The sequence below is a fragment of the Osmerus eperlanus genome, chromosome 22 (assembly GCF_963692335.1).
Source record: "Osmerus eperlanus chromosome 22, fOsmEpe2.1, whole genome shotgun sequence".
Lineage (NCBI taxonomy): Eukaryota > Metazoa > Chordata > Actinopteri > Osmeriformes > Osmeridae > Osmerus > Osmerus eperlanus.
Genome location: NC_085039.1, coordinates 10,543,488 through 10,567,177, shown reverse-complemented (window position 1 = coordinate 10,567,177; position 23,690 = coordinate 10,543,488). Strand labels below are relative to the sequence as shown.

Below are 23,690 nucleotides of genomic sequence, written 5' to 3'. Positions count from 1 at the left end.
AAACATCCTAGTGACGAATGTGCGGTTATGCCGCCACCATGCGTTTAAGATAAGAAACAACAATTTTCCAGACCGACGCTTCTTGGGTTGTGTCGCCTATGGCTAGTTGTTCTCTGAGGTAGAGGTCCGGTCATCCTGAACCATAAACCGTACACGCTCAGGCCTGTTATAAAGACATGCATTATATAATGTTTAATCTACACATACTTTTAAATCCAGCATATTACATCACCTTCAGAAGTCCATGAGCCTAAACCCAGTGGTTTAATGAACGTTAAATTACTTTAAATACCAATAAATAACATTGCATGTTCTATTTATTTGGATTTCTTTTCTGTTCTGACCATGACTGTAAAAGTTCCGTTTATAGCCTATAGATGGCATCAACCCCTTTGTAATGTAGTATGTCTACTATGTTTGTGCTTCTGTCTTTTAAAGTAGAAACCAGGTGAAAGCATCAATAAGGCAATACATTGTGTGTTAATTGTTAGTAACAACAGGCAATGTATAAAAACGTGACCAAAATACATTGAAGCTCTTTTCAAAACAACACTGGCCCTTATAAATGCACCATCAAACAGCAAACAAGCACTTTGGTGTAATATCAAATTAGTGCAGAATTTAACTTGAGACTATTGCTGAAGTAAATAATGTTTCATGTCTGTCCTTGCTATCAGACAGAGCTTGTTCACAATGTTATACATTTTAGTCTTCATGCAGCTCATGCTGGTGTAGTTAGGTCCATAAATATTTGGACATTGACACCATTTATCATTTTGGCTCTGTATACCACCACAATGGATTTGAAATGAAACAATCAAGATGTGCTTTAAGTGCAGACTTTCAGCTTTAATTTCAGGGTATTTACATCCAAATCAGGTGAACGGTGTAGGAATTACAACACATTTTATATGTGCCCCCCCCCCCTTTTTAAGGGACCAAAAATAATTGGACAAACTAACATAATCATAAATCTAATTGTCACTTTTAATACTTGGTTGCAAATCCTTTGCAGTCAATGACAGCCTGAAGTCTGAAACCCATAGACATCACCAGACGCTGGGTTTCGTCCCTGGTGATGCTCTGCCAGGCCTCTACTGCAACTGTCTTCAGTTCCTGCTTGTTCTTGGGGCATTTTCCCTTCAGTTTTGTCTTTAGCAAGTGAAATGCATGCTCAATTGGATTTAGGTCAGGTGATTGACTTGGCCATTGCAGAACATTCCACTTCTTTGCCTTAAAAAACTCTTTGGTTGCTTTCGCAGTATGCTTCGGGTCATTGTCCATCTGCACTGTGAAGCGCCGTCCTATGAGTTCTGAAGCATTTGGCTGAATCTGAGCAGATAATATTGCCAGAAACACTTCAGAATTCATCCTACTGCTTTTGTCAGCAGTCACATCATCGATAAATACAAGGGAACCAGTTCCATTGGCAGCCATACATGCCCACGCCATAACACTACCTCCACCATGCTTCACTGATGAGATGGTATGCTTTGGATCATGAGCAGTTCCTTCCCTTCTCCATACTCTTCTCTTCCCATCATTCTGGTACAAGTTGATCTTCGTCTCATCTGTCCATAGGATGTTGTTCCAGAACTGTACAGGCTCTTTTATATGTTTTTTGGCAAACTCTAATCTGGTCTTCCTGTTTTTGAGACTCACCAATGGTTTACACCTTGTGGTGAACCCTCTGTATTTACTCTGGTGAAGTCTTCTCTTAATTTTTGACTTTGACACAGATACGCCTACCTCCTGGAGAGTGTTCTTGATCTGGCCAACTGTTGTGAAGGGGTTTTTCTTCACCAGGGAAAGAATTCTTCTGTCATCCACCACAGTTGTTTTCCGTGGTCTTCCGGGTCTTTTGGTGTTGCTGAGCTCACCAGTGTGTTCTTTCTTTTTAAGAATGTACCAAACAGTTGATTTGGCCACACCTAATGTTTTTGCTATCTCTCTGATAGGTTTGTTTTGATTTTTCAGCCTAACAATGGCTTGCTTCACTGATGGTGACAGCTCTTTGGACTTCATATTGAGAGTTGACAGCAACAGATTCCAAACACAAATACCATACTTGAAATGAACTCTAGACCTTTTATCTGCTCCTTGTCAATGAAATAACGAACTCCCATGAGGGAATAACATACACCTGGCCATGGAACAGCTGAGCAGCCAATTGTCCAATTACTTTTGGTCCCTTAAAAAGGGGGGGGCCACATATAAAATGTATTGTAATTCCTACACCGTTCACCTGATTTGGATGTAAATACCCTGAAATTAAAGCTGAAAGTCTGCACTTAAAGCACATCTTGATTGTTTAATTTCAAATCCATTGTGGTGGTATACAGAGCCAAAATGATGAAAATTGTGTCAATGTCCAAATATTTATGGACCTAACTGTATATAAATACTGTTTGCAAGTTACACTTCTCAGTCTTATTAAATAGAACTGAATAGATTTCTCAACTTCAATAATGCATGTCTTGCATTCTCTATAGATAGCATTTGGTTGATGAGTTAGAGATTTTCTCTTTTGAAATATTACAATATTAAAGGATAGTTTCCACCTTCCTAAATATCAGCATTTTCATGGAGAATCTAGAGGTGGCTGTTGAAGTCCATTTGGTTGCAAAATAAAGGAACAAGTTCATCATTTGTGCTTTTATATTTATAAAGGGTTATTCCATCTTCTTTCTCCATCTTTGTCCTCTTTTGGATTCCTCAGTTCTGGTTGTTTGAGGTTTCTATATTTATTTCCCTGTGGAAATAGACCCTCTTTGGTCTGCAGACTCCTGGCAAAGCGTGATGTCCAGTCTCTCTCAAACACAGCCTTAACCTGCTCCACGATACCGGGCCCTCTGTCCTCCAGGCTCTGTGAGGGCCTAATCACCAGCCCCGCTCCCGCATTATAGACAAACTCTCTCCCCACCCAGTCGTGATTCCCTGGAGAAACACAGGTCACATTCCTCAGATGGATCACAGTCAGATGAATCAATGAACGGCAAATGATCAATGCAAGTTGACAAACCGCCCTGAAGGAAATCAATGAGTTGACCGATCAATGTGAACTTCTTACCGATGTACACTGCGTTGTCGGTCACCATGTACTTGTTGTGGTTGAGCACTTGTTGAAAACCGTCCATCCACTCCCGCTTGCTAAAGAACTTCTGCAAAATGTAACGGTACAGGTTAAAGGTGAAAGGTTAAAAGTGAAATTCTGAAGATGTTTGTGACAAAATGGAACCCTCTGTAACTAACATGGAACCCAGGGGGTCTGACGCATGCGTTGCCTCTCGAAAAGTTGAACATTTTTCAACTCCTGATCTTAAAATGTGAACATAAGCAGAACAAATTAAGACTGTTATTTTGTTCAGTTACTGCATATAAGATGCAAGGTATGGATAAATGAGGGTTTATTGAACATTGAAATGTGATTGTCAAAATAGAGAATGTGACAATACTGAACTGAAGAAATGTAAAATAATATTTTGTTCATATTGAAGAAAGTTAACTGTGTCGTAACTGAGGTTAATTGGTTGTTTAAAATAAAGACACGTATGCAAGAGCGGTGAGAGTACAGACACGACTCCTTGTTATCGTCATGTGCCAGCGGCTGCGACGTCTACTGTGGCAACGAGCCACAGAACACACCAGGAGAGTTGAGAAGACGGCTGTCTTAACCCTGAGATCGAGGCAGTGATAGAGGGGGACGGAAAAGGATATCATGGCAGATCGTACGAGGAAACGCTTGATGTGGTCCATCAGGAAGGACCTGGTCACATTACCTGCCGAGGAACTGTTCCGCATCATCATCAAGATTATTGAATCACTGCCAGGGACCGACTCATCTGAACTAGATTTGGAGGACAGTGACGGTTGTTTCGAGTACATCAATGCTTTTATATCGAGTGAGCTGCTGCTTGAAGCTGAAGACCAAGGACCAAAACTGTTGGTGTTACAAGACACTGCAAGTTCAGCAAAACAGACTTGCGATGTGGTAAACATATCTGATGTTGATGCATACACTCACACCACAGCTGTGTCACACCGACATGCTATTGAGGTACAGGCAAAACCCGCTCAAAACACTGACCGGGCTGAACCTGTAACACGAGGAGGCGACACCACACCACCTGTAGGCCAAACTGAACCACCCAAACGGGTAGTCCATGACTTTGCATTCCCCACTCTCATACGTTCAACCATGTGAGTTTAAGGTACATGGGGGCCAGATTGGGGATCATTCGTCAGATATCACATATAACAACGAGTGCAGGCAGATAGACAGGCGGGAAAACTTTAGCGAGGCCGATATTGTCAGAGGGGTGCTGCGAATCATCAAGCCAGGGGTTTTTTAAGACACATTAATGAACAAAGACGACATGACTGTAGTTGAGCTAAAAAGGTTCTTACAATCTCACTTGGGGGACCGAAGTAGCACAGAGCTGTTCCAGGAACTGATGTGCACGAAACAAAGTGAGCATGAAACACCTCAGCAGAAAATACTTTTTGCAGCGAAACGAGCTAACTCCGACAAGATGTATAATGCAGCTACAGTACAGGACTTGTTTCTACATACTGTTTACCAGGGCCTAAGCCACCGGTGTAAAGATATTCGGAGTGAGCTAAAACCTTTGCTAGCTGATAGTAGTGTAACCGATGATGCTATTCTCAGACACGTTATGAGAGTCATGAGTGATGAAAATGAGAGACTGCGACGACTACTGCCACCAACCAGAGCAAAACCGCCTGTAGCTAGTAGTGCCCATGTTAGTGATGAACCAAACAGGGATGTGAGTGTTGTGCAAGGGGCTGTTTCAACAAGGTGCCAAGACGATCCAATCAAACAACTTACTGCCAGGATTGACGCTCTCACCAGTATGGTAGACGCCATGCAACAATCCAGGCCAGTACGAACTGAGAGTGGTTGCCAATGGTCCACCAGCCAAACAACAACCCACCGAGTGAGGTGCTGCCCATGGTGTGTGGAGGAGGGGCGACAGAGCTGTACACACTGTTTCACCTGCGGTGAAGACGGACACCGGGCAGTTGGGTGTCTACAACGACCACAACGGCAGGGAAACGGGAACCGGTCACTGCAAAGGGGCGACCAGTGACCGTAGTGCGAACACCCCAAACAGACGTTACTTGGCCGCAGCCGGTTAGGCCGAGGGAGGGAGAAGTGCTAGAACCAAAACACAAACACCAGAGACTAAAGGACAGATCGATGACTATGGAGGAGAGATCCAGGGATCAAGGGACAAGTATTCAGGACCCCGGTAAGACTAAAAATGACGCAATAATAAAGTTGATTGGAAGCAAGGCATTGACTCAGTGCAACATGAATGGCGTTGTCACGGTGTAAGGAGGGGTAGGACCCAAATGCAAGGGAGTACGCAGCCACACAGACTGGAGGAAGATTATGGAAACGGACACTTGAAAGTCGGCCAGAGGAATTCCTTCCGAGATGGCACAGTCAAACTCGGTGGCCTCAGTTTAGTAAAATGCCATTTTGGTATGTGTGACAGTAGATGAGAAGCAGATGGCAGAAAAAGACACTGTGTTTACTGAGATCATTGGTATATCTCCTTTTCTCTCTGGAGTTCTTAGATCATTTCTTTGACCATAAGGAAATGAAAATGAACGCAAAGGCAATGTAACCAACAGATTAGACACATGTTAAGATGCTAGTGTCATTTATTGAGTAAAGAATGTTTTCATGATTTCTTTTGATACATTTGTTCAGTTCAAACAACAATAACTTCAGGATGGTATATGAAGTGTTTTTTAACGAAACATTCAGAATTTCATTACAATGGCGACAGTTTTTTTTCCAAAACAGAAGTTTACCCAAACATTTTGGTGATACATTGCTACCAGCTTGTTTGGAGTGTAAAGTATGAAATTTAGCTGGTTGACAAATAGTTAACCCTTCAAACAGCACCTTTATTGCAGCGACATGCTGAACTATAAGAGAGGCCTACAGTCATTGTTCATTGTTCCTTGGTTATCATGTTTCCTTGTTCCTTGAACAGTAGTTTTTAGCATCAAAGATTTATAATGTGTTTGTACTTGTGGGGAAAATGGCTTTGCAGTATCCCATAACATTCCTTCTGTCACACCCACACAAACACAACATATCACTTTTCACAGCTAAAAGTAAAAAAAGATATCTGATATGTTTTGCCATGACTAGATACTCTGATTGATGACTTTGCTGAACTACTATCAGTTATCTACATTTTTGAAAACATTTTTATCCCAACAGGAGATTTTAACATCCACATAGATAATAACATGGAAAATAATACTGAATAACTCTTTGCACTTCTTGACACTTTTGGTCTCTTGCAGCATGTGAAAGAGTCTACCCACACTCAAGGCCACACTTTAGATCTGGTTACTTCTAAAGGTCTCAACATTTCTTCTGTTGTGGTTAAGGACCTAAGGACCCTTTCTGATCATTTTTGTGTCTTCTTTGACTTGCTAATCACTCTGGATGTTCAAATAAGCTCTGTCTCTGTTAAGAAAGGGTACATAAACTAGAGTACTAGTGTTCAGTTTATGAAGGCCATAGCTATGTCACCAACACCTCAACCCTCGGGCTCTAAAAAATAAAGACCGAAAAGTGTATACTAGTAACTGTTGTGTTTTACCTGTCCTCCTCTGATCCTCGATTTGGCTCCTGATTAAGCTCCTCAAGGAGACCTTTAGCTCTGTGTCCTCTGCATCCTTTCTCTCTCTCACACTCGCCTCTTTGGCCTCGCTGCCAAGCTGTAGAGCACGAGTCTCCATGACATCTCCACGCTCACCCAGGCCCTGTGTCCCACACAGAGAGCAGAGCAGCAGCAGAAGCAACACAGACTGAGCACTCTTCATCATCATGGACACCTGAGATGGGTTTCCACTCAGGAGTTCACATCCCAGCCTTATATACAGTCCTGTCAGAGAATTCAGGAAACAAAATTTAGGCCAATTTGTTAGCAAACCGGTTGTTTGATAAGGCCCACATAGGGGCCTTATCAAACAACCCCTATGTGGCACCCAAGTCTGAAACTCACTTCTTCCTCACATCCATGCACTGGACTACATCCAGAACAGCTCTTAAAACTCTCCTTTTTAAACTCGAATACACACTCTAACAGCATCAGTTACAATTTAGTTTACAATTTTGATTGTGAACTCATTGCAGAACTATGTTCTTACTTACTGTACATTTTTATTGTTGACTATTCCATGCAATAACACAGCAACAACACATTTTGCTGCAACACAGACAAAGCATTCTCTATCATCATGGACACCTGAGGTGGGTTTCTGTTCAGGAGTTCTCATCTCATTTACAGTGCAGTCAGAGATTCAGGATTATTCAGTCTTAGAAAAGTACGAGGAAACAAAACTAGGCCTTGGGTTTGCAAACCGGTTGGTTGATAGATTGAGGTTACAAAGCAGTCTTCTGCAAACCGGTTGGTTGATAGATTGAGGTTACAAAGCAGTCTTCTGTCAGTCAGGTTCTGTGTAGAGGCTGATAAATACTAAGGATCTCACCCAGATCCCTTTCTCACCCCATGGTCCTTGCCATCCAAAGGAGACAGTCAGACAGATCCATGTGATATCTATATTAAAACATATTTAATTATTTAAAACGTAGATAACATATCATATTTATTTGGATTTCATGAATCATGAAATTCATCCAGTATAGTTGCCTATATGTTCACAAAAGCTACAACTAAAACACTATGTTTTTACATCGTTACATCGTAGTTACAACTGGCCCTTTGAGGGCAACCATAATGCTGATGTGGCCCTCGGTGAAAATGAGTTTGACACCCCTGTGTTAGGGTCTTAATAGTTAACATGTTTGAACAATGACGAACTTGTAGAATTTTCTATCGACCGGCGCTGGTGCACGGCCCTTGTTTTGAGTTATATGGTGGATCCAGATTGATTATAGACAAACGTTTGTTGTGATCCCTTCTATCAATATTTTAAACAAAGACATATGATTAACTGAACTGCATCAGATTGGTCATTGAACAAATCAATAATTTGTAAATTAATCATTGGAACTCTGAACTCGAAAGCTAAATTCCAAGTATCACTGAACAGTTTAAGCGAAACATCCCGGTGACGAATGTGCAGTTATTCCGCCACCATGCGTTTAAGATAAGAAACAACAATTTTCCAGACGGACGCTTCTTGGGTTGTGTCGCCTATGGCTAGTTTGTTCTCTGAGGTAGAGGTCCGGTCATCCTGAACCATAAACCTGAGTACACGCTCAGGCCTGTTATAAAGACATGCATTATATGATATTTAATCAACGCATACTTTTAAATCCAGCATATTACATCACCTTCAGAAGTCCATGAGCCTAAACACAGTGGTTTAATGAACGTTAAATTACTTTAAATACCAATACATAACATTGCATGGTCTATTTATTTGGATTTCTTTTCTGTTCTGACCATGACTGTAAAAGTTCCGTTTATAGCCTATAGATGGCATCCCTTTGTAATGTAGTATGTCTACTATGTTTGTGCTTCTGTCTTTTAAAGTAGAAACGAGGTGAAAGCATCAATAAGGCAATACATTTTATGTTAATTATTAGTAACAACAGGCAATGTATAAAAACGTGACCAAAATACATTGAAGCTCTTTTCAAAACAACACAAACGTGACCAAAATACATTGAAGCTCTTTTCAAAACAACACAAACATGACCAAAATACATTGAAGCTCTTTTCAAAACAACACTGGCCCTTAAAATGCACCATCAAACAGCAAACAAGCACTTTGGTGTAATATCAAATTAGTGCAGAATTTAACTTGAGACTATTGCTGAAGTAAATAATGTTTCATGTCTGTCCTTGCTATCGGACATAGAGCTTGTTCACAATGTTATACATTTTAGTTTTCATGCAGCTCATGCTGGTATATATATATATATATATATATATATATATATATATATATATATATATATATATATATATATATATATATATATATATATACTATTTGCAAGTTACATTTGTCAGTCTTATTAAATAGAACTGAATAGATTTCTCAACACTTCAATAATGTATGTATTCTTGCATTCTCTATAGATAGCATTTGGTTGATGAGTTAGAGATTTTCTCTTTTGAAATATTACAATATTAAAGGATAGTTTCCACCTTCCTAAATATCAGCATTTTCATGGAGAATCTAGAGGTGGCTGTTGAAGTCCATTTGGTTGCAAAATAAAGGAACAAGTTCATCATTTGTGCTTTTATATTTATAAAGGGTTATTCCATCTTCTTTCTCCATCTTTGTCCTCTTTTGGATTCCTCAGTTCTGGTTGTTTGAGGTTTCTATATTTATTTCCCTGTGGAAATAGACCCTCTTTGGTCTGCAGACTTCTGGCAAAGCGTGATGTCCAGTCTCTCTCAAACACAGCCTTAACCTGCTCCACGATACCGGGCCCTCTGTCCTCCAGGCTCTGTGAGGGCCTAATCACCAGCCCCGCTCCCGCATTATAGACAAACTCTCTCCCCACCCAGTCGTGATTCCCTGGAGAAACACAGGTCACATTCCTCAGATGGATCACAGTCAGATGAATCAATGAACGGCAAACGATCAATGCAAGTTGACAAACCGCCCTGAAGGAAATCAATGAGTTGACCGATCAATGTGAACTTCTTACCGATGTACACTGCGCTGTCGGTCACCATGTACTTGTTGTGGTTGAGCACTTGTTGAAAACCGTCCATCCACTCCCGCTTGCTAAAGAACTTCTGCGAAATGTAACGGTACAGGTTAAATGTGAAAGGTTAAAGGTGAAATTCGGAAGATGTTTGAAAACAAAATGGAACCCTCTGTAACTAACATGGAACCCATCATTATTCTAACCCCCTCAGTCACACAGTACCACTATGTGATGGGACGGAACTATGGGATGGATAAATATCAGTGGTAAAGCTTGAGACTGCACGTCAAGGTTCTAATCCTCCCCTGAACAATGCTTAGGATAAACGTACGTGCTAACAGAAGACATCATTACCACTGTAATTACAGGCCTGAGGGAGGGAACGTTTGATCACTCACCGCCTCTAGAGAACAATTGGACAGCTCCATACACAGTGACTTGAGGGAAGTCACAAAGTTGAACGTGAGCGGGTGGGTCTCCTTCCAGAAGCTGATCAACATGCGAACTCTGACCCCCCTCAAGACCACGGCCTCACGGATCATCTCGTCGATAGCAGACCAGTATCTGAGGAGAGGGAAGATGGGGAAACAAGGAGGTTCAGCACGAAAAATAACGATCTCGAACCAATAACTGCTTTTTAAGTCATAGGCAGCTTCAGGTTTCGATACATTTTGAGCGTCTAGAAACTCAGTGTGTGTTTGTGAAATGCTTCTGCTGAAGGGTGGAGAGCAGAGTATCACCTTGTGATTACAGTCCCCCGGTAGGTTCTGTTAAGCAGTGGAAGGTAATCTGTTATGGATATGTAGATAAAGCTTTTGGCATCCCGGATGACTTCATTAATGGCGTCTACATCTTTGGTTCTGTCTTTTGGACAAAAGGGTTCAGGCGAAGCCTGGGAGAAAGAAAAACATAATTACACCGAGATCCAGATCCAGAATGACTAAGCGTTTAATGTGCTTTTGATTGATTTCTAAAGTTAATTAGACTGTTGACTCTTCTCCAACTTCTCAGAGTTTCATAGCTCTGATTAAAAACATCCATTTGACAAAATCCCTTAATTGAACAATGCACTGTTGACCAAATCTTCCGAATCAAGTTTGAGTTCGCAATTAACTTCCAAAACATTCCCCCCCATACATATTTAATGAAGTCTGAGACTTTGGAGAGTGGAGGAAGAGGCCAAGATGAGAAGAGCCGTTTCCAGAAACATGCATCACTGTCAGTCACGAGCCAAACCAGCAAGAAACAAGAGTTTGCCAACAGCGAATCACAGTAGGGCAGACAACGTCATTAATTCCTATAGGATGATAAATGTTTCCAACATCTCTGATAAACATCTGGTCGCTAGGCAGATAGATTCATTACTGTCAAGTTAGACTGTGACAATCCGACTCGAGAAATACTTCAGCGTAACCTTCACATGATTAATAACCTTACACCTTAAAAGTGTGTCTTGTTAATTGATGAGGCAATATATTTTTTTGTGTCTCATAATTGTGTAGGGGACTTCTCCATCCAGACTGAATATTGTTGCAGTTAATCGTTGCATGAAGTTGCAAGTGGCTTGCAGCAGATGGTAGGGGGTCAGAGTCTCGGAAAAACAAATGGGAACGTGTGACGTACATGTGACAAACACGCTTTAAGCGTGCTCCAGCCGTCACTCACAGACACGTAAGCGGTGGCGTCCGTCTCGTTGAGGGTGAGGGCGAGGGGGCTGTCTTTGCCGTAGAGGGCTGTGACTCTCTTGGACCAGATGGACGGGATGTAGTCTCGGTACTGGAGCTGCCAGTAGAAGGAGAAGACCCGGTGGAGGTCCAGAGCCAGGCAGCTGCAGTTGTAGACGATCACTCCCAGCTCCTTCCTCTGTGGGAGGAGAAGAAGAAGAAGAGCGCAGGAGGAAGTACAGAGGAACGTGGGGGGGGGGGTCAGATGGCTGAGCGGTTAGGGAATCGGGCTAGTAATCAGAAGGTTGGAAGGACGTTGTGTCCTAGGACAAGGCACTTCACCTTACTTGCCTCGGGGGGAATGTCCCTGTACTTCCTGTAAGTCGCTCTGGATAAGAGCGTCTGCTAAATGACTGAACGGAACAGCCGTGTGTGAGGAAGGAGGAGGTCTGAGGGGACGGGCTGCTGATTGACTGCTTTGTTGATGGGGAGACTAGTCAGACCAGAAATAAGGACTTTGAGGGTGTTTGGGAAGGGGAATAAAAACGTTGGTGAGGTTGATTGCAGGCGAAATGCACTGTAAGCATAAAATAATAATGTATCATAAAAAAAGAAGCGTCTCTGAGGAGTTTTTCGAAAACAGGATCAATTTGATTCAATGTTTCTTGGTTCTGTTTGCTCGGCAGGTGACCAAGAACCAGTCATGTCCAGAACTATTCACATAACAAAAAGTGTTTCCATTCCAATGTGTGTGTGTGTGTGCGTCTACTGTTGGCTCCCATTGTGTGGTGATTACACTCAACAGTACATTCACCACCAGGGCTACACTGAGGCAGCCAGGTAATCACTTCCAACAACAGTATGCTAATAGCCTGTGGTACCTTGGACCCCAGGCTCTCCGATCCAGTTTGAGTTCCATCCAAATGTCAATTGAAATGCTGCTGGTCTATATTTGGTGTGTTGCACACTTTGCCTCCTATCTGTACTGGTCAGAGTAAACATTGACTAGAAAGGTAAGAAATATTAAGAATCTAAAAGATTAAGACTTTCGAAGAGTAAGCATTTATAAAAGCAAGACTTTAGATCAGCAACGCTTCCCAACAGAATCATTTGAATCCCCATTCATCACAGAATCGCCAATCCCTCAGTCATTCCAAACAAGGTTTTAAACGTTGTTTTCGGAGAAACCTCTCCTTGTTTCCGGGGTACCTTGGACAGCGCCCTCCAGTCCATGCCTGCGCTCCCGATGTAGACGTGCTTCCTGTCCACGACCCAGAACGACGAGTGCAGTCCCCCTCTGGTCAGAGCTGTCATGTTCACATAGCGAACCTCCGCCTCTGCCGGGGCAGGACACAGTCAGACAGGCCTTGGGCGGGACAGGCAGAAAAGCAGGCGGACAGGAAGACAAGCAGCCTTGCAGGCGGGCTGTAACGTTTGACAGGAAGCTGAAGCAGGCCGAAAAGCGTTTTGCAAATTCGGGATGTTTTGACCTTGTGGGGAGGTTTGGCGAGGAAATGAGATGGATGAGATGGGGTCGGGCGGAGGCGATGGATGATATTGGCTGCATGAGGTTTGTCTGTTTGCCTCGAAATTGAAAGGTAAAGAAGGGTATACGATACATAGTATCAGGCTTTACAGTATTCTATGAAGGATGGCGTACGCTCTACTTAGAAATCATGTTTTATTCATTTTTCTCTTGACTCTAAATGGGATCATTTGTATGAATTTGCAGTTCACGAAGAACAGTGGAAGTGAAGTGCTTTTCTGCGCATTGCTGAAAAGGTACATTGAGAATCCCTCACCATGCTTGGCCATTGCCCTCAGCTCAGTATTGTCTGTCAGGCTACTGGCGACCTTCAGCTGAACTCCACGTGATCTCAGATTGACCAGCCTCTGGAACAACAACTGGCCCTGAAGAGGAAAGCAAGGGAGATATATTGACAACGTTGCACTTTTTTGCGCAGTAAAAATCCTTCTCACCCAAGGACTGTTATGACAGATCATCTACTGTGTGAAATATTGTCAGCAGCACTCCATGAATGGTGAATTGGACTTTCTTTGCAAAGTTTGGCACTGTAGAAAATGACTATTTAAGGATATAAACGAGTGTCTTATTCTGTACCTCAGAGGCAGTGTTGGGCCATGTCTCCTGGTCCCAGGAGTTGAGGTCCCAGACAGGGGAAACCACCTCCACAGAGCGCTTGGTCCGGTCCAACAGGCTGTGGAGCCCTGACGTCAAGGGCACATGGGTCATACCATTTATCGAAAGGGTAAGGTCTTCTGGAATATTCTCCACAAGGGTGATACTGGTGAAAGATTGCAGTTTTAGAATCAGGATTCTCCATGTCACAGATGAGTGAATTGATCAAATTAGTTTGGAGAGAAACGCGTTTGTCTTGAAACGCCCCATTTACGGACTACACACTGAACACTCATCGTTTTGTAACCCGAGCCCATTCGGGCCTTCTAACAGGATCTTGTGTACGTTCTCGGGGTGTTACCCTGCACTTTCCGTCCGACCTCGCCCGACCCCCTGGCGACGACATCATCGCTCGAGGGACCTCCTCACCTGCAGTCTCGGCCACAGTTCTCCTCCGTGATGCCGTCCTCCTCGTCGCCCCACAGGTCCACCGCCGAGAAGATTAACGCCAGCAGCACGGCCAAGCAGCACAGCAGGGCGAAGACGGCGACGCACTTCTGCTGCGACTGGAAGACGGAGGGAAACAGCAGCAGTTTGAACGGACAGTGATCAGTAGTCTCACACAACAGAACTGGTTTTTGGAACGCAACCTCCGCTGAGGTTATCGAACGCAACTCTGAACGCTCCGCTGCGAAAGGCTACGGACGAAACGCCGACGTGAAGGGTTGGTGAACGTGACTGATTAGATGACGGTCGATACATTATTTTGTTGCTGGCCTGGAACAGCAGGGCCGTTGACCATTCGAGTGTGACATCCAGCGGATGCTATTGATTAGGACTCAGGGATGTCCTGATTGATCCATCATCAAGATCCTCGTCGGACCAGCTCCTCTCTGATCTGGCAGCTAATCCTGGATCTTTCCCCATGGACCAGTGCTCACAGATAGCCGAGAAGGATTCACGAATCCTACCTCGTGGCAAGTAGTGCAGGGCAGGTGAGGTGGAACGTTCTGCAACTGAAGGCAAACTGATTCACAGTGCACCTCCATTAGACAGAGCAGAGAGTGGCTCCTCGGTGTGTATGTGTGTGTGCTGTGGTTTGCGCATCACTGCTTTGTTCAAACGCTCCGATGCTGAGAGGGTTCAGCAAACCAGCTTCTGTTTGGGGGAATTCGTTTTTCAGTACAAGTAAGTGTGTGTGTTTTGGTAGGTTTAGGTAATTGGAACCACTAGGTTTGAATGGAGGAAGACGCCTGTTAAACGTCAATGTGTTCAATGGTTCAAATGCAAAGCGTTGCTGTCAACGGTAAACTTTGAGAATCTCGATTTTCTTGTTTTGTGAAAGTGCCGACCGGCAGTTCTATTTTTGCTTACGTTAACAGTTCTCTGCCATCTCATTCTCTTCACTGTTTGGCCCTTTGGCACACGACTTGACAACTATGTCAGCTTGCGCTGTGTGTCTCTGTATCGCATTATTTATTTTCTTTTCCGCCGGATTTTGTGCATCCATCATAAACAGTTCTCGCTGGCTTGTCTTCGGGGCGTTAAGGAGCGAGAGCCCTATTACGAACTGGAGCAGAGGAAAATCTGACAGTTACAGTCGGGAAAGAAAAAACCAAGAGCCTCAGCACGGCGTCCTCACAGCATGTCCGCAGGGGTCAGGGGTCAGGGGTCAGGATCTGTGTTGCTCTGCTCTGGCCTGTCAGAGCGTCCCCAATTTACAGCATGGGAAACGTTGACAGGTGGATGACGCATGGGAGGTTGGAGGGCCAGGGTGGTGGGTGGTGGGGCCCAAGGTGGTGGATGGTGGTGGGTGTTGGAGGATGGTGGATGGTGGTGGTGGATGGTGGTGGTAGTGGGTGGTGGTGGATGGTGGTGGGTGATGGTGGGTGGTGGTGGATGGTGGTGGATGGTGGTGGATGGTGGTGGGTGGTGGTGGATGGTGATGGGTGGTGGTGGATGGTGGTGGTGGATGGTGGTGGTGGATGGTGATGGGTGGTGGTGGATGGTGGTGGGTGGTGGTGGGTGGTGGTGGATGGTGATGGGTGGTGGTGGATGGTGGTGGGTGGTGATGGGTGGTGGTGGATGGTGATGGATGGTGGTGGATGGTGGTGGGTGGTGATGTGGATGGTGGTGGGTGGTGGTGGGTGGTGGTGGATGGTGATGGGTGGTGGTGGATGGTGGTGGGTGGTGGTGGGTGGTGGGTGGTGGTGGATGGTGGTGGTGGATGGTGGTGGATGGTGATGGGTGGTGGTGGATGGTGGTGGGTGGTGGTGGGTGGTGGGTGGTGGTGGATGGTGATGGGTGGTGGTGGATGGTGGTGGATGGTGATGGGTGGTGGTGGATGGTGATGGATGGTGGTGGATGGTGGTGGGTGGTGATGGGTGGTGGTGGATGGTGGTGGGTGGTGGTGGGTGGTGGTGGATGGTGATGGGTGGTGGTGGATGGTGGTGGGTGGTGGTGGGTGGTGGGTGGTGGTGGATGGTGATGGGTGGTGGTGGATGGTGGTGGGTGGTGGGTGGTGGTGGGTGGTGATGGGTGGTGGTGGGTGGTGGGTGGTGGTGGATGGTGATGGGTGGTGGTGGATGGTGATGGATGGTGGTGGGTGGTGGTGGGTGGTGGGTGGTGGTGGATGGTGATGGGTGGTGGTGGATGGTGATGGATGGTGGTGGGTGGTGGTGGTGGGCATGAGAGGTTTGTACGAGAAGCCCAAAGAAAGGAAACTACCTGGAAACTACCCCCCCCACCTGCACAATGTCTCTGGAGACCAACCATTAAAACTTCGAAACGGCACAACAAAACTAATGAGAAGTTCCCTCGGGACATTCCTTTCGGAGAGGACGCTCTGCATGGAGGGAAGGTATGTCCCCCTCAGAGAACCATCGTCAAATCAATTCCAGCCCCCATCGCCCTCTCCTCCGCTCAACACTGTCCGTCTCCAGCCATTCCGGCTCAAATGAGACGAACCGGCGTCCAGATGCTCTTTCCTCTCCCCCGCTGGAGCCCACAGACTCCTCCCCCCCCTGCTGGAGCCCACAGACTCCTCCCCCCCCTGCTGGAGCCCACAGACTCCTCCCCCCGCTGGAGCCCACAGACTCCTCCCCCCCCCGCTGGAGCCCACAGACTCCTCTCCCCCCCTGCTGGAGCCCACAGACTCCTCCCCCCCCTGCTGGAGCCCACAGACTCCTCCCCCCCCTGCTGGAGCCCACATGCTCCTCCCCCCCCCTGCTGGAGCCCACAGACTCCTCCCCCCCCCGCTGGAGCCCACAGACTCCTCCCCCCCCTGCTGGAGCCCACAGACTCCTCCCCCCCCTGCTGGAGCCCACAGACTCCTCCCCCCCCTGCTGGAGCCCACAGACTCCTCTCTCCCCCGCTGGAGCCCACAGACTCCTCTCTCCCCCGCTGGAGCCCACAGACTCCTCTCTCCCCCGCTGGAGCCCACAGACTCCTCCCCCCCCTGCTGGAGCCCACAGACTCCTCCCCCCCTGCTGGAGCCCACAGACTCCTCCCCCCCCTGCTGGAGCCCACAGACTCCTCTCCCCCCCGCTGGAGCCCACAGACACGCTCCAGCCTTCGCTTCGTTTAGCCGAGTCAAGGACCCCCCGGCAGCGTTTGACTGTGTCGGTGCCTGCCCCGGGGGATAACGTCCACAGAAAACACACAGCTTCTCAGTCACACGCGGCCGGACGAAGGAGAGGATTTGTGCGGGGTAGTCGGGCGTAGAGCTTGGAATTGGAAACCATTTTTTACACGTCACTCAAATTTACCATTCTACTCTTTGGTCCCACCTGGCCCATTCAGAGATTTAATGAAGTATGTGGTGTTAGTGGAATACAATTTATAGGAAATGCGAAAATCTTAGTCAGATGGTAGTTTTGCAGCCCAGATGTGATAAAACGGTCACATTAGACACTCTGTCCCATTATCAAAGCAAGAAGCAAAGTCTTGGATATAAGAGATGAACAAAATAGAGACTTAGAGTGCCAAAGAGGAAGATCGAGAGGAATGGTGTACAACTCACCTTCATAGGCTCATTTGTCACTGGCCCCGCCATGTCAGTCGTAGTCCGTTCAAACTTCAGGATGGTGGGAAAAACTACAGTTCAATCACACCTGTCTACATGGTACGTTGCCCCTGTGACCACACCGGCCGGTCTTCACTCTGTGCCACTCCCCTCATTCCCAAGCCACGCTGGTCCGTACGATGCGTGTGTGTGGTGTGTGTGGTGTGTGCCGCAGCCCCAGGTCTGCCGCACGCCCTGACATGGCCCCTCCAGTGCCCCTCTCTGTACGTGAGGGCGTGTGTGTGTGTGTGAGAGAGAGAGAGAGAGAGAGTGAGATCTTGATGCTCGCTCTCCTCCGTTCCCTCTCAGATAAAGGGAGAGGGAAACAGGGAGAAAGTCAGTGCCCTACCCCTTCTGACCAAACATCCAATACAATTCTCACTCAGACTCATGAGTCCTCCCTCCCCTCCCCTCCCTCCTCGTCCTTTCCGAATCCTCCTCTCCTCTCCTCATCCCCCTTCCCCCATCCCCCTTTCCTCCTCACCCCTCCCTTCCCATCCCTTCTCTCCTTTTCATCCTCCCTCCCCTCCTCCTCCTCTTCCTCCTCCTCCTCCTCCTCCCCATCCACCCTCCCTCCCCAGTATTTTACCTGACCGCTGAAGCAAAATTCAACTGGCAGAGAGAAAATGGACTTGGCTAAGTGTGCTCAGGAGAAATCCTTAAACAGTGTCTCCTGGCGAGGGAGGAACAGGAGCAGCTGCAGACTGAAACTGCAGAACGCTTCACATATTCAAATACATCTCCATTAATCTATCATCTAGATCAAGATTCATTTTGAATCATTAGTCATTTTGAAGGATATGCTGTGAGCATTTCAGAGTAAAGATCAGCATCTGGAGACCAGGAAGCCACACACCTTAAAACAAACCAAGACTATGTATACATTATAAATAACACTCAAGGTACAGGCACAAATACTGTGTGTACTGTACACACACACACACACACACACACACACACACACACACCCCAACACACATGCAGACATGTGCACTTTACTCAATGCCTTGCATCAAGACCAAGAATAGCTCTCATTCGATACAGAAAGCCTGTTCAAATCTGTGGAAGAAAAACATAACTGCACAGTGTGCTTGCATTTCGTTTTCTGTGTTTTTAAATTTAAAACTGAATAATTAACTGCTTAAATCATTTCACACTCAAAGCATGCACAAAATTCAAGCACTTCATCTCTACCACTCAGGTGCGTGTTTGTGGGTTTATTACAGGAATACTTGGCATGGTCTAGCACTACTGAGGAGCACATGCAGCCAACCGCAGAATGGGGACCCGTGGGGAGAACAAAGGAGGGAGGAAGAGAGGGAAGATGAGGAGAGGGAAGAGGAGGTGAGGGCAGAGAGGGAAGAGGAGGTGAGGGCAGAGAGGGAAGAGGAGGTGAGGGCAGAGAGGGAAGAGGAGGTGAGGGCAGAGAGGGAAGAGGGGGTGAGGGCAAAGAGGGAAGAGGACGTGAGGGCAGAGAGGGGTGTTCAAGTTCAGCTGAAATGAAACTTCCAGGACTTTACAGTAGCGTTACAGTAGGAGTACCTTAGGTGACCTCCTCGCTCCGATCTTAACTCCACCTACTTCCTGTGAGGTGGCTCGCTGATCGGAAACTAAAAACGTCATGAAACAGTTGCATTGAGACTCTACGGTGTTACATCACCTGGGAACATTATGCAATTTCCCCGCCTCCCAACATATAAATATTATATTTTACAGTAAATGTAATTTTAAAAAGAGGCTTAAGAGCCTCACAGGCACATTGTATACCGTGTAAAGTATGAGGTATGTGTGTTCATGTAAATAAACGGTTTGTGGACATTATTGCACCTTCACCCAAGCCTTGTAATAACTGAGGCTGAGAGGGCTGAGTGCCTGGTGGGGAGGACGTGCTCCCACTGGGACAAAGTCACGGAGAGAGAGATATAGAGAGAGAGAGAGAGGGGGGGGGGAGAGAGCGGGGTGGGGAAGAGAGAGAGCGGGGAGGGGGAGAGAGAGAGGGGGGAGAGAGAGGGGGGGAGAGAGAGGGGGGGGGACAGAGAGAGGGGTTGAAAGGAAGGAGAAGCGAGGGACAGAGAGAGGTGCCCTCTAGATGTCATCCTGTTGAAGAGAGAGAGAGAGAGAGAGAGAGAGAGACAGAGAGAGAGATTCAGAGGGTAGACAGGAGGGGCAGAGTCATATCCCGAGGGGAAAGTGAATGTTGCCAAAGGTCCGCGCACACACGTGGGAGCGACACACGCAAATGCACACCACGCACACTTTGATGTGCAGGGCAGCAGACAGGAAGTAGGGACTAACAAGAATGTACACTGCCCCCCTCTCCCTCTCCCATCGTCATGGGGACAGAGGACAGGTCTGATGGTGAGAGTTGACATCCCAACTAACGCCAAAGTTCTCACGTCCACATAGAGGTGGGTCATCGGAACTCCCAAAGGCACTTTATACTTGAGGCTGTTAAACAGCGTGGACACTGCAACACGTGAAGGGCGATCGGTTGTCGACCTTTAGTCCCACCTATGCAACCACCTTTATTTTGTCTCGATCCGACCCCGACAGCAACAACACTTCCTGAGTCCCCTGAGGTGACATGCAGCAGTGGCTCACAGTGTTTCCTGTACTGGAGTTACATCATTACAGTGGCTTCAGCCCAGCCACTGTAACCTCCTCCCCTCCTCCTTTTCTCTTCCTCTTCTCCTCCTCCTCCTCTCTCTAATTCTCCATCAGGGACATCATTATCTGTGTGTGTATGGCCCAGCGCTCACCCCACAAGAGACTGATTAAAACCCCACCTGCCATGAAGAAGCCACCGGGGTAGGCAAACTGTCTGTGAACGCGCAGTAAGCACCTCTCCAACCGTCAACACACCCGGTGGTGTGTGTGTGTGTGTGTGTTTCTCTTGCAGTGACACGAGGAGGCTCGCGTTGACTCCGATGGAGAACCAACGGAGCGCCACTGCTAGTTTTTTTCCGAGCGTAAACTCGTTCGGTCTGTCCCAGGGCCTGCCTGTGTCCCTGCCGCCGCCGGTGGTGCCACGTGACACGCCTCTCTGTCCGTCTCTGAAGGGTATCCACACGCTGTATCTGCAGGGGGGCTGATGCAGGGATTCAGATATACCTGGGCTTTCACCTTCACACCTCTGACTCGCCGAGTCGCCCTCACAGGAAGCTGCGTTCACACTCACGCAGAGGGTCACGTCCGCGTGCTAGAGAGAGAGAGGGCCCGGGCGAAGCCGTCGCCGTGGGACGCTGGCACCGTGACAACCGCGAGAGGGCATACGGAGGGAGGGGGGCTGACGGTGAACGATGAGGCCGAATTCGTGCAGACGGGAAGTTGTGAGAGAGGTCCAAATGGAGACAGATGGAGAGAGCTGCTCCACAAAGCTGGGCTGATGAGACTCTGGTCCAGAGCTGCTCGCTGATGTTCTGGGTTGTATCAGGTCGAGCCTCACCACAGAAATATCCTCTAATGGAGAAAACTAAAATGCTGAACTTTGCAGAACGATTTCTCGATCGCACCAATTAATACTGATTTGGCATCATTCGTAGGATCCAATTAACACAGCCCCAAACTATCTTGCGAAACGAATACATCTCCACAGATTTGTGGTATAAATGTGTTGGTTCTGTTGAAGATTGGTGGTTTGTGCATATGTTTTATTAGAGGAGTGTGCGTGTGTGTGTGTGTGTGTGTGTGAGTCAGTCACATGTGTAACTGGGTGCTTTTAAGGACAGCCTGGCCTGCACAGATACCACATCCCTCCTGCTCTCATCTGAGATTCCACTGCAGGTCACACACACACACACATACATACAGTACACACACGTTCACACACTCAAACACACACAGAGCGGGGGGTTCAGAGTACTCCCCTACACACCGAACCATGACATATTTAGAGACGAGTTCATCTCAAAAGCTGCCCGTCCAATAAAAGCATGCTTGGAGCATGGAGACATCAGCACCGTGAGGCCGTTCAAAACATGACATCACAGCAGCTTAACCTCTCAGGATCCCAAGATTCAGCATTCAAAACCAGGCATGAAGCCCACATTTCTCTTGAGCCGTGGCATCCATAAAAGAGGGAGGAGTTTCAAAGTTTTGCAGAGAGCAAAAAGCAGGAAGCAAGACCGAGAACGAGGGGGGGGGGGCAGTAATCAATTCTCATTGGATGCAGCAAAGCACACATCCCATGCTGCAATTCTCCAGAGGCTGGAAGACTGTGCTGCCGGCATGCTAAATGAACAGGCTGTGAATGGATGACGACGCTAACACGCTAAGTGAACAGGCTGTGAATGGATGATGCTAACACGCTAAGTGAACAGGATGTGAACGGATGAATAATAATGGGTTGCCCATGAATAACGCTAGTGCAGTTCCAAATCTTATATGAACGCAGCAGAACTGTGTAGGTGGATCGCTTCTGTTGGTTTCCAGACACACTCCTGTGACAATTACGTTTCCACTACACCGCAAGTTAGAGTTGGAAATAAAATACTATGCATCCACAGAAATGTAACTGATATGAAATCACTTGATTTGATTACAACTCCAGGGCTTGATTATACAGCCATATTTGAGACCAACCTGGATTCCTTTCTAACTGAAGACGTTATGGACCAATAGTACCAAAATACTTTTGTACATCAAACAAATCAAATGAGTGTGTAGGCAATGTTGTGAAGGCCTAGTCTGTTCCAATACAGAAGCTCATTTAAATAAACTCTTGTTAAACAATAAACTAAAGCTTTCCGCTTGTTTCTATAGGACTCGGTGAACATGCCCCATCCCTCTCAGCCTCTGTCCCAGCCTCTGTCCCAGCCTCTGTCCAAGCCTCTGTCCCAGCCTCTGTCCCAGCCACTATCCCAGCCTCTATCCCAGCCACTATCCCAGCCTCTATCCCAGCCACTATCCCAGCCTCTATCCCAGCCTCTATCCCAGCCACTATCCCAGCCTCTATCCCAGCCTCTATCCCAGCCTCTATCCCAGCCTCTGTCCCAGCCTCTATCCCAGCCACTATCCCAGCCTCTATCCCAGCCTCTATCCCAACCTCTGTCCCAGCCTCTGTCCTAGCCTCTATCCTAGCCTCTGTCCTAGCCTCTGTCCCAGCCTCTATCCTAGCCTCTATCCCAGCCTCTGTCCCAGCCTCTATCCTAGCCACTATCCCAGCCTCTATCCCAGCCTCTATCCTAGCCTCTATCCCAGCCTCTATCCCAGCCTCTATCCTAGCCTCTATCCCAGCCTCTGTCCCAGCCTCTGTCCCAGCCTCTATCCTAGCCTCTGTCCCAGCCTCTGTCCCAGCCTCTATCCTAGCCTCTGTCCCAGCCTCTGTCCCAGCCTCTATCCTAGCCTCTATCCCAGCCTCTGTCCCAGCCTCTATCCTAGCCACTATCCCAGCCTCTATCCCAGCCTCTATCCTAGCCTCTATCCCAGCCTCTATCCCAGCCTCTATCCTAGCCTCTATCCCAGCCTCTGTCCCAGCCTCTGTCCCAGCCTCTATCCCAGCCTCTGTCCCAGCCTCTGTCCCAGCCTCTATCCTAGCCTCTGTCCCAGCCTCTGTCCCAGCCTCTATCCCCACTCTTTCCACAACACAACTCAGAGTGCAGGTTTGAGGAGCGTTCAGGAGACTCACCTGTTCCCTATGCCGTGACCATATGGTTGCAGGGTGGTCCTGTTGATGTGCGGTGGTGTAGACAGTGTTCCCCAGGCGACCAAGGGACGAGAGGGTGACTGGGCGAATGTCACCAAGCCCCTTCAGCCGAGAACCTTCCGGGGGCCCCATAGCTGGCCTGGGTCCCCAAACAGCACACACACGGACAGACACACACACCGAGAAGGAAAATATCCTGAAGAAACTGTCTATCTGACTTTGATCTGCCGATCTCTCTCTCTCTCTGTTTCCCGCTCTATTTCTCTCTGTTCATCTCTCTCGCTAATACACACTCTCCTCTCTTTTCGTCTAACTCCTGCCAGTCTCTGGATGTCTGGACACACCCAGTCTGGTGAGCCCACAGCTTTACAACCCAGTCTCCAGCCCCCCTCCCTGCCCTGAGCTCCAGCGGCGCTGTGCTCTCCCCCATGGAGAGGTTAGGGTATCCCAGGCACGGTGGGAGGGACGGGGGGCGTGGGGGTGAGGGGGGAAGT

The 23,690-nt window shown here is 47.3% G+C and overlaps 1 protein-coding gene across 3 annotated transcripts; it reads right to left on the bottom strand.

The window, feature by feature from the left end:
- Positions 1–2,409: 2,409 nt before the first annotated feature.
- Positions 2,410–23,490, bottom strand: pld5 (phospholipase D family member 5). Of its 3 annotated transcripts, none has more exons than XM_062447844.1 (10): positions 17,511–17,779; positions 13,919–14,055; positions 13,472–13,655; positions 13,152–13,260; positions 12,559–12,686; positions 11,351–11,548; positions 10,426–10,577; positions 10,084–10,249; positions 3,071–3,161; positions 2,410–2,937 (listed from the first exon to the last, which is right to left on the bottom strand). In XM_062447844.1, exons 1-10 carry the CDS (start codon positions 17,541–17,543, stop codon positions 2,663–2,665), a joined length of 1,473 nt encoding a protein of 490 aa, XP_062303828.1. In that variant the 5' UTR covers positions 17,544–17,779; the 3' UTR covers positions 2,410–2,662. The 3 variants fall into 3 exon arrangements, with proteins under 3 accessions (XP_062303828.1, XP_062303826.1, XP_062303827.1); XM_062447842.1 differs by lacking the exons at positions 2,410–2,937; positions 3,071–3,161; positions 17,511–17,779 and adding exons at positions 9,013–9,549; positions 9,683–9,773; positions 23,179–23,490; XM_062447843.1 differs by lacking the exons at positions 2,410–2,937; positions 3,071–3,161 and adding exons at positions 9,013–9,549; positions 9,683–9,773.
- Between the last annotated feature and the right edge of the window lie 200 nt (positions 23,491–23,690).

Coding starts and splice junctions, on each gene's coding strand:
- pld5 (XM_062447842.1), bottom strand. CDS start 23,328: ATGGGGCCCCCGGAAGGTTCTCGGCTGAAGGGGCTTGGTGACATTCGC. Junction 12,687..13,151: donor GAGGGCAATGGCCAAGCATG/GTGAGGGATTCT, acceptor CTGCCCCGGCAG/AGGCGGAGGTTCGCTATGTG. Junction 11,549..12,558: donor ACTGGAGGGCGCTGTCCAAG/GTACCCCGGAAA, acceptor CTCCTCCCACAG/AGGAAGGAGCTGGGAGTGAT.